The sequence below is a fragment of the Oncorhynchus gorbuscha genome, linkage group LG13 (assembly GCF_021184085.1).
Source record: "Oncorhynchus gorbuscha isolate QuinsamMale2020 ecotype Even-year linkage group LG13, OgorEven_v1.0, whole genome shotgun sequence".
Lineage (NCBI taxonomy): Eukaryota > Metazoa > Chordata > Actinopteri > Salmoniformes > Salmonidae > Oncorhynchus > Oncorhynchus gorbuscha.
Genome location: NC_060185.1, coordinates 15693073 through 15703579, shown reverse-complemented (window position 1 = coordinate 15703579; position 10507 = coordinate 15693073). Strand labels below are relative to the sequence as shown.

Below are 10507 nucleotides of genomic sequence, written 5' to 3'. Positions count from 1 at the left end.
GTGAGTCATTTAGCAGACTCTCTTATCCAGAGAAACTTACAGTAGTGAGTCATTTAGCAGACTCTCTTATCCAGAGAAACTTACAGTAGTGAGTCATTTAACAGACTCTCTTATCCAGAGAGACTTACAGTAGTGAGTCATTTAGCAGACTCTCTTATCCAGAGAAACTTACAGTAGTGAGTCATTTAGCAGACTCTTATCCAGAGAAACTTACAGTAGTGAGTCATTTAGCAGACTCTCTTATCCAGAGAGTACTGGCTGGATCTGATATATCGCTAGAGAAACTGTGCAATGTGCTGAAGGAAAAAAAAAAGGAAATGAAATTCAAATAATTGAACCTACCTCAGTCAATTAGTTGTTTAAAAAATGTAAAATACCCAGGAATGTTGATTAATCGCTCAGCACTAGCGTGCATGCATGCATTTGTGTGTGTGTGCTTGTGTGCTCTCAAGTGTGTGTCTGTGTAAGTGTGTACCAGTTTGTCTACTCTGTTCTCTCTGCTCTCAGTCAGGTCCTCCACCAGTACAGAAGGGAAGACTCCCACTCGTCCGTTGAACTCTCCCTCCCAGAAGCCATCGTCTGTTTGGGTGTCTCTGTTAAGCAGATGGATGACAGCCCCCTCTGGGAAGGACAGCTCCTCATCCGCCTGACCATCGTAGTCATACAGCGCCCTCACAAAACTCACTGGGGAGAGGAGGAGAGAGGAAGGGGGAGAGAGGAGAGAATGAGGGGGAGAGAGGAGGGGGAGAGAGGAGAGGGAAGAGAGGATGGGGGAGGGGGAGAGGGAAGAGGGGGAGAGAGGAGGGGGAGAGAGGAGGGGGAGGGGGAGAGAGGAGGGGGAGGGAGGAGAGGGGAGGGAGAGAGAATGAGGGGGAGAGAGGAGAGGGGAGGGAGGAGAGGGAGGGGGAGAGGGGGAGGAGAGGAGGGAGAGGAGGAGAGAGGAGAGGGGGAGAGAGGAGAGGAGGAGAGAGGAGGGAGAGGGAGGAGAGGGAAGAGGGGGAGAGAGGAGAGGGAAGAGGGGGAGAGAGGAGAGGGAAGAGGGGGAGAGGAGAGGGAAGAGGGGGAGAGGAGAGGGAGGGAGGAGAGGGAGGGGAGAGAGGAGATGGAAGAGGGGGAGAGAGGAGAGGGAGGGAGGAGAGAGGAGAGGGAAGAGGGGGAGAGAGGAGAGGGAGGAGAGGAGAGGGAAGAGGGGGAGAGGGAGAGGGAAGAGGGGGAGAGAGGAGAGGGAAGAGTGGGGAGAGAGGAGGGGAGAGGAGGAGAGGGAAGAGGGGGAGAGAGGAGGGGGGAGAGAGGAGGGGGCGAGAGGAGAGGGAAGAGGGGGGAGAGGAGGGGGAGAGAGGAGAGGGAAGAGGGGGAGGGAGGAGAGGGGAGGGAGGAGAGGGAAGAGGGGGAGAGAGGAGAGGGAGGAGAGAGGAGGGGGAGAGAGGAGAGGGAAGAGGGGGAGAGAGGAGAGGGAAGAGGGGGAGAGAGGAGAGGGAAGAGGGGGAGAGAGGAGAGGGAAGAGGGGAGAGAGAGAGGGAAGAGGGGAGAGAGAGGAGAGGGAAGAGGGGGAGAGAGGAGTGGGGAGAGAGGAGGGGGAGAGAGGAGGGGGAGGGGGGGAGAGAGAGGGGGGAGGGAGGAGAGGGGAGGGGAGGAGGAGAGGGGAGGGAGGAGAGAGGAGGGGGAGAGGAGAGAGGAGGGAGAGAGAGGAGAGAGGAGAGAGGAGAGGGGGAGAGAGGAGAGGGAGAGAGGAGGGAGAGGGAGGAGAGGGAAGAGGGGGGGAGAGAGGAGAGGGAAGAGGGGGAGAGAGGAGAGGGAAGAGGGGGAGAGGAGAGGGAAGAGGGGGAGAGGAGAGGGAGGGAGGAGAGAGGAGGGGAGAGGGAGATGGAAGAGGGGGAGAGAGGAGAGGGGAGGGGAGGAGAGAGGAGAGGGAAGAGGGGGAGAGAGGGAGGGGAGGAGAGGAGAGGGAAGAGGGGGAGAGAGGAGAGGGAAGAGGGGGAGAGAGGAGAGGGAAGAGTGGGGGGAGAGGAGGGGGGAGAGAGGAGAGGGAAGAGGGGGAGAGAGGAGGGGGAGAGAGGAGGGGGCGAGAGGAGAGGGAAGAGGGGGAGAGAGGAGGGGGAGAGAGGAGAGGGAAGAGGGGGAGGGAGGAGGGGAGGGAGGAGAGGGAAGAGGGGGAGAGAGGAGAGGGAGGAGAGAGGAGGGGGAGAGAGGAGAGGGAAGAGGGGGAGAGAGGAGAGGGAAGAGGGGGAGAGAGGAGAGGGAAGAGGGGGGAGAGGAGAGGGAAGAGGGGGAGGAGGAGAGGGAAGAGGGGGAGAGAGGAGAGGGAAGAGGGGGAGAGAGGAGTGGGGAGAGAGGAGGGGGAGAGAGGAGGGGGAGGGAGGGGGAGAGAGGAGGGGGAGAGAGGAGGGGGAGAGAGGAGGGGGGAGAGAGGAGGGGGAGAGAGGAGAGGGAAGAGGGGGGAGAGAGGAGGGGGAAGAGGAGGATTATAATTCAATTCTGGAACAATCCATGAGGCTTGAACCTAAAGTTAATGAACACACATTGGGTTCAGATCTTTGTTTCCATCAACGTCTTGATCTGACAAACAAGTTGGAAATGTGTCTATATTCTTTGAGAGGGTTTGTATTTGCCTTGTTTTTGTGCATGTGTGTGTAGTGGTGTTTGCATGTGTGTGTAGTGGTGTTTGCATGTGTGTGTAGTGGTGTTTGCATGTGTGTGTAGTGGTGTTTGCATGTGTGTGTAGTGGTGTTTGCATGTGTGTGTAGTGGTGTTTGCATGTGTGTGTAGTGGTGTGTTCTTACAGCTGGCGTCTCCGTTGATGCTGCCAGTGTGTATCTCTGGCTCGGTGGAGTTGGAGGAGGTGTGTGAGCGAGCGTCCAACGCAGCGAGAGACTGGAGCATGCTCAGTAGGCTGCTAGAAGTGGGGAACTGAAGATACTTCTCTGGGACGTAGCCAATCAGCCCTGTCTTACTTCTCGCCTGAAACAACCAATCACACAACAGGATGTTAGACCATGAACCAATTACAGAGCTCCGTGTTAAAGGACAGCCCTGGTCAACCAATGAAAGATGACTATATTAGGCAGTGCTGTGTGTTTAGTGTCTGCCTACAGTGAGGAGGTCAGAGACCTGGTCGGGTGGTGCCAGAATAACAACCTGTCCCTCAACGTAACCAAGACTGAGGAGATGATTGTGGACTACAGGAAAAGGAGGACTGAGCACGTCCCCATTCTCATCGACGGGCTGCAGTGGAGCAGGTTGAGAGCGTCAGGTTCCTTGGTGTCCACATCACCAACAAACTAACATGGTCCAAGCACACCAAGACAGTCATGAAGAGGACACATCACCAACAAACTAACATGGTCCAAGCACACCAAGACAGTCGTGAAGAGGACACGACAAAGTCTATTCCCCCTCAGGAAACTAAAAAGATTTGGCATGGATCCTGAGATTCTCAAAAGGTTCTACAGCTGCATCACTTTAACTATACATTCATGCACATACTACCTCAATTGGCCGACCAACCAGTGCTCCCGCACATTGGCTAACCGGGCTATCTGCATTGTGTCCCGCCACCTACCAACCCCTCTTTTACGCTACTGCTACTCTCTGTTCATCATATATGCATAGTCACTTTAACCATATCTACATGTACATACTACCTCAATCAGCCCGACTAACCGGTGTCTGTATGTAGCCTCGCTACTGTATATAGCCTCGCTACTGTATATAGCCTCGCTACTGTATTTGGGCTCTCTACTGTATATAACCTCACTACTGTATATAGCCTCACTACTGTATATAGCCTCACTACTGTATATAGCCTATCTACTGTATATAGCCTCGCTACTGTATATATCCTCGCTACTGTATATAGCCTCGCTACTGTATATAGCCTCGCTACTGTATATAACCTCGCTACTGTATATAGCCTCGCTACTGTATATAGCCTCTACTGTATATAGCCTCTCTACTGTATATAGCCTCTCTACTGTATATAGCCTCGCTACTGTATATAACCTCGCTACTGTATATAGCCTCTCTACTGTATATAGCCTCGCTACTGTATATAACCTCGCTACTGTATATAGCCTCGCTACTGTATATAGCCTCGCTACTGTATATAGCCCCTCTACTGTATATAGCCCCGCTACTGTATATAGCCTCACTACTGTATATAGCCTCGCTACTGTATATAGCCTCGCTACTGTATATAGCCTCGCTACTGTATATAGCCTCGCTACTGTATATAGCCTCACTATATATATCTCCACACTACATCATATCTCTACAGTGCATCATATCTCTATATAGAACTGCTTCCGGTTTGGAGCGAGTGGTCGCATCGGCGCTTCGCTCCCGCAGGTAGTATAACTTTTTACATTTCATTATATTTCATTATAGCACAACGGTTTGATTTGTCTAATCTTAGCAATTTCTTCTCAGCTAGCTACATAGCCGTCTTTGTATCAAAGATAATTGCGTAATTATCGTATTTCGCCGTCCTAACGTAGTCTTCACTAGCCAGCTAGCTAACGTCCACTGATTAGCTGCACTGGGAAAACTATTACACTCAACTGAACGACTTGATTAGTGTAGTGTTAGCTAGCTACATAGCTGTCTTTGCTGTCTTCGTATCTTCGTTCCAAGATAATTGTGTTGTTTAGGTTTAGAGTGTGTAGTCTTAGAGTGATTATCTTAATTTACCGAGGTTAGCTAGCCAGCTATTTGTCGTCCTTAACGTAGGAGACTCTGCTAGCTAGCCAACAGCTAGCCAACGCTAGCCAACGTCTTCTGAATAGAACTCAACAACCCGGTCGCATTCACAGGTAGTATCACATTTTCATTTCATTTCATTACAGTACAACGGTTTGATTTGTTTGATCGTAGCTAGCTACATAGCTAGCTACATAGCCGTCTTTGTATCAAAGCTATTGTCGTTCTTTTAACGCAACGTAACGTAAACAACACTACTAGCTAGCCAGCTAGCCCCCGAATAGCAGCACTGTAGAAACTATTACACTCAACGGAACGACTTGATTAGTGTAGTGTCAATAACGCACCCACTGCCAGCTAGCCTACTTCAGCAGTACTGTATCATTTTAATCATTTTAGTCAATAAGATTCTTGCTACGTAGCTTAACTTTCTGAACACCCGAGACGTGTAGTCCACTTGTCATTCCAATCTCCTTTGCATTAGCGTAGCCTCTTCTGTAGCCTGTCAACTATGTGTCTGTTTATCCCTGCTCTCTCCTCTCTGCACAGACCATACAAACGCTCCACACCGCGTGGCCGCGGCCACCCTAATCTGGTGGTCCCAGCGCGCACGACCCACGTGGAGTTCCAGGTCTCCGGTAGCCTCTGGAACTGCCGATCTGCGGTCAACAAGGCAGAGTTCATCTCAGCCTATGCCTCCCTCCAGTCCCTCGACTTCTTGGCACTAACGGAAACATGGATCACCACAGACAACACTGCTACTCCTACTGCTCTCTCTTCGTCCGCCCACGTGTTCTCGCACACCCCGAGAGCTTCTGGTCAGCGGGGTGGTGGCACCGGGATCCTCATCTCTCCCAAGTGGTCATTCTCTCTTTCTCCCCTTACCCATCTGTCTATCGCCTCCTTTGAATTCCATGCTGTCACAGTTACCAGCCCTTTCAAGCTTAACATCCTTATCATTTATCGCCCTCCAGGTTCCCTCGGAGAGTTCATCAATGAGCTTGATGCCTTGATAAGCTCCTTTCCTGAGGACGGCTCACCTCTCACAGTTCTGGGCGACTTTAACCTCCCCACGTCTACCTTTGACTCATTCCTCTCTGCCTCCTTCTTTCCACTCCTCTCCTCTTTTGACCTCACCCTCTCACCTTCCCCCCCTACTCACAAGGCAGGCAATACGCTCGACCTCATCTTTACTAGATGCTGTTCTTCCACTAACCTCATTGCAACTCCCCTCCAAGTCTCCGACCACTACCTTGTATCCTTTTCCCTCTCGCTCTCATCCAACACCTCCCACACTGCCCCTACTCGGATGGTATCGCGCCGTCCCAAACTTCGCTCTCTCTCCCCCGCTACTCTCTCCTCTTCCATCCTATCATCTCTTCCCTCCGCTCAAACCTTCTCCAACCTATCTCCTGACTCTGCCTCCTCAACCCTCCTCTCCTCCCTCTCTGCATCCTTTGATTCTCTATGTCCCCTATCCTCCAGGCCGGCTCGGTCCTCCCCTCCCGCTCCGTGGCTCGATGACTCATTGTGAGCTCACAGAACAGGGCTCCGGGCAGCCGAGCGGAAATGGAGGAAAACTCGCCTCCCTGCGGACCTGGCATCCTTTCACTCCCTCCTCTCTACATTTTCCTCCTCTGTCTCTGCTGCTAAAGCCACTTTCTACCACGCTAAATTCCAAGCATCTGCCTCTAACCCTAGGAAGCTCTTTGCCACCTTCTCCTCCCTCCTGAATCCTCCTCCCCCCCCCTCCTCCCTCTCTGCAGACGACTTCGTCAACCATTTTGAAAAGAAGGTCGACGACATCCGATCCTCGTTTGCTAAGTCAAACGACACCGCTGGTTCTGCTCACACTGCCCTACCCTGTGCTCTGACCTCTTTCTCCCCTCTCTCTCCAGATGAAATCTCGCGTCTTGTGACGGCCGGCCGCCCAACAACCTGCCCGCTTGACCCTATCCCCTCCCCTCTTCTCCAGACCATTTCCGGAGACCTTCTCCCTTACCTCACCTCACTCATCAACTCATCACTGACCGCTGGCTACGTCCCTTCCGTCTTCAAGAGAGCGAGAGTTGCACCCCTTCTGAAAAAACCTACACTCGATCCCTCCGATGTCAACAATTACAGACCAGTATCCCTTCTTTCTTTTCTCTCCAAAACTCTTGAACGTGCCGTCCTTGGCCAGCTCTCCCGCTATCTCTCTCTGAATGACCTTCTTGATCCAAATCAGTCAGGTTTCAAGACTAGTCATTCAACTGAGACTGCTCTCCTCTGTATCACGGAGGCGCTCCGCACTGCTAAAGCTAACTCTCTCTCCTCTGCTCTCATCCTTCTAGATCTATCGGCTGCCTTCGATACTGTGAACCATCAGATCCTCCTCTCCACCCTCTCCGAGTTGGGCATCTCCGGCGCGGCCCACGCTTGGATTGCGTCCTACCTGACAGGTCGCTCCTACCAGGTGGCGTGGCGAGAATCTGTCTCCTCACCACGCGCTCTCACCACTGGTGTCCCCCAGGGCTCTGTTCTAGGCCCTCTCCTATTCTCGCTATACACCAAGTCACTTGGCTCTGTCATAACCTCACATGGTCTCTCCTATCATTGCTATGCAGACGACACACAACTAATCTTCTCCTTTCCCCCTTCTGATGACCAGGTGGCGAATCGCATCTCTGCATGTCTGGCAGACATATCAGTGTGGATGACGGATCACCACCTCAAGCTGAACCTCGGCAAGACGGAGCTGCTCTTCCTCCCGGGGAAGGACTGCCCGTTCCATGATCTCGCCATCACGGTTGACAACTCTATTGTGTCCTCCTCCCAGAGCGCTAAGAACCTTGGTGTGATCCTGGACAACACCCTGTCGTTCTCAACCAACATCAAGTCGGTGGCCCGTTCCTGTAGGTTCATGCTCTACAACATCCGCAGAGTACGACCCTGCCTCACACAGGAAGCGGCGCAGGTCCTAATCCAGGCACTTGTCATCTCCCGTCTGGATTACTGCAACTCGCTGTTGGCTGGGCTCCCTGCCTGTGCCATTAAACCCCTTCAACTCATCCAGAACGCCGCAGCCCGTCTGGTGTTCAACCTTCCCAAGTTCTCTCACGTCACCCCGCTCCTCCGTTCTCTCCACTGGCTTCCAGTTGAAGCTCGCATCCGCTACAAGACCATGGTGCTTGCCTACGGAGCTGTGAGGGGAACGGCACCTCAGTACCTCCAGGCTCTGATCAGGCCCTACACCCAAACAAGGGCACTGCGTTCATCCACCTCTGGCCTGCTCGCCTCCCTACCACTGAGGAAGTACAGCTCCCGCTCAGCCCAGTCAAAACTGTTCGCTGCTCTGGCCCCCCAATGGTGGAACAAACTCCCTCACGACGCCAGGACAGCGGAGTCAATCACCACCTTCCGGAGACACCTGAAACCCCACCTCTTTAAGGAATACCTAGGATAGGATAAGTATCCCCCCCCCTTTAAGATTTAGATGCACTATTGTAAAGTGACTGTTCCACTGGATGTCATAAGGTGAATGCACCAATTTGTAAGTCGCTCTGGATAAGAGCGTCTGCTAAATGACTTAAATGTAAATGTAAATATAGCCTCACTACTGTATACAGCCTCACTACTGTTATTATTCAATGTCTTTTTACTGTTGTTTTTATTTCTTTACTTACCTATTGTTCACATAATACCTTTTTTGCACTATTGGTTAGAGCCTGTAAGTAAGCATTTCACTGTAAGGCCTACTACACCTGTTGTATTCAGCATTTCACTGTAAGGCCTACTACACCTCTTGTATTCAGCATTTCACTGTAAGGCCTACTACACCTGTTGTATTCAGCATTTCACTGTAAGGTATACTACACCTCTTGTATTCAGCATTTCACTGTAAGGTCTAATACATCTGTTGTATTCAGCATTTCACTGTAAGGTCTACTACACCTGTTGTATTCAGCATTTCACTGTAAGGTCTACTACACCTGTTGTATTCAGCATTTCACTGTAAGGTCTACTACACCTGTTGTATTCAGCATTTCACTGTAAGGTCTAATACATCTGTTGTATTCAGCATTTCACTGTAAGGTCTACTACACCTGTTGTATTCAGCATTTCACTGTAAGGTATACTACACCTGTTGTATTCAGCATTTCACTGTAAGGTCTAATACATCTGTTGTATTCAGCATTTCACTGTAAGGTCTACTACACCTGTTGTATTCAGCATTTCACTGTAAGGTCTACTACACCTGTTGTATTCAGCATTTCACTGTAAGGTCTAATACACCTGTTGTATTCAGCATTTCACTGTAAGGTCTACTACATCTGTTGTATTCAGCATTTCACTGTAAGGTCTACTACATCTGTTGTATTCAGCATTTCACTGTAAGGTCTACTACATCTGTTGTATTCAGCATTTCACTGTAAGGTCTACTACATCTGTTGTATTCAGCATTTCACTGTAAGGTCTACTACACCTGTTGTATTCAGCATTTCACTGTAAGGTCTACTACACCACCACGTGACAAACTTTGATTTGATTGTTGTTGTTACCTTGACCCAGTCCTCCATGTCTCCATCCTCTATCACCTCCAACATCTCCTGCTCCTCTATACTCAACTCATCTGGCTGAGATGCCTAGAGACACAGATAGAGACACAGACAGAGACACGGACGGACGGACGGACGGGCGGAGACAGACAGACAGACAGACAGACAGACAGACAGACAGACAGACAGACAGACAGACAGACAGACAGACAGACAGACAGACAGACAGACAGACAGACAGACAGACAGACAGACAGACAGACAGACAGACAGACAGACAGACAGACAGACAGACAGACAGACAGACAGACAGACAGACAGAGACAGACAGACAGACAGACAGACAGACAGACAGACAGACAGACAGTAGAAAAGGAGGAGAGTAGAAAAGGAGGAGAGTAGAAAAGGAGGAGAGGAGAGTATTAACCAATGGACAATACAAACTGATATTTTATGGCTCTAATGTTACATGCGTTCAGTGTTCAGATGGGTGGAGCCCCCTGACCCTGATGGGTGGAGCCCCCTGACCCTGATGAGTGGAGCCCCTGACCCTGATGAGTGGAGCCCCCTGACCCTGATGAGTGGAGCCCCCTGACCCTGATGGATGTAGCCCCCTGACCCTGAAGAGTGGAGCCCCTGACCCTGATGGGTGGAGCCCCCTGACCCTGATGGGTGGAGCCCCCTGACCCTGATGAGTGGAGCCCCCTGACCCTGATGGGTGGAGCCCCCTGACCCTGATGAGTGGAGCCCCTGACCCTGATGAGTGGAGCCCCCTGACCCTGATGGGTGGAGCCCCCTGACCCTGATGGGTGGAGCCCCCTGACCCTGATGAGTGGAGCCCCCTGACCCTGATGGATGTAGCCCCCTGACCCTGAAGAGTGGAGCCCCTGACCCTGATGGGTGGAGCTCCCTGACCCTGACCTGACCCTGACGGGTGTAGCCCCTGACCCTGATGGGTGGAGCTCCCTGACCCTGACCTGACCCTGATGGGTGGAGCCCCTGACCCTGATGGGTAGAGCCCCCTGACCCTGATGGGTAGAGCCCCTGACCTGACCCTGATGGGTGGAGCCCCTGACCCTGATGGATGTAGCCCCTGACCCTGAAGAGTGGAGCCCCCTGACCCTGATGCGTAGAGCCCCTGACCCTGATGGGTAGAGCCCCCTGACCTGACCCTGATGGGTGGAGCCCCTGACCCTGATGGATGTAGCCCCCTGACCCTGAAGAGTGGAGCCCCCTGACCCTGATGGGTGGAGCTCCCTGACCCTGACCTGACC

At 52.0% G+C, this 10507-nt stretch overlaps 1 protein-coding gene across 3 annotated transcripts in view; it reads right to left on the bottom strand.

Annotated features, from left to right (window-relative positions):
- LOC123992538 (F-BAR and double SH3 domains protein 2-like) overlaps nt 1-10507 on the bottom strand; it is a 94787-nt gene that overhangs the window by 4239 nt on the left and 80041 nt on the right. For all 3 annotated transcript variants that reach the window (XM_046293741.1, XM_046293743.1, XM_046293744.1), the window contains 3 exons: nt 9237-9320; nt 2781-2958; nt 476-684 (listed from right to left, as the gene is read on the bottom strand). In XM_046293741.1, the coding sequence (XP_046149697.1) occupies nt 476-684; nt 2781-2958; nt 9237-9320 (471 nt within the window). The remainder of the gene's footprint in view (nt 1-475; nt 685-2780; nt 2959-9236; nt 9321-10507) is intronic.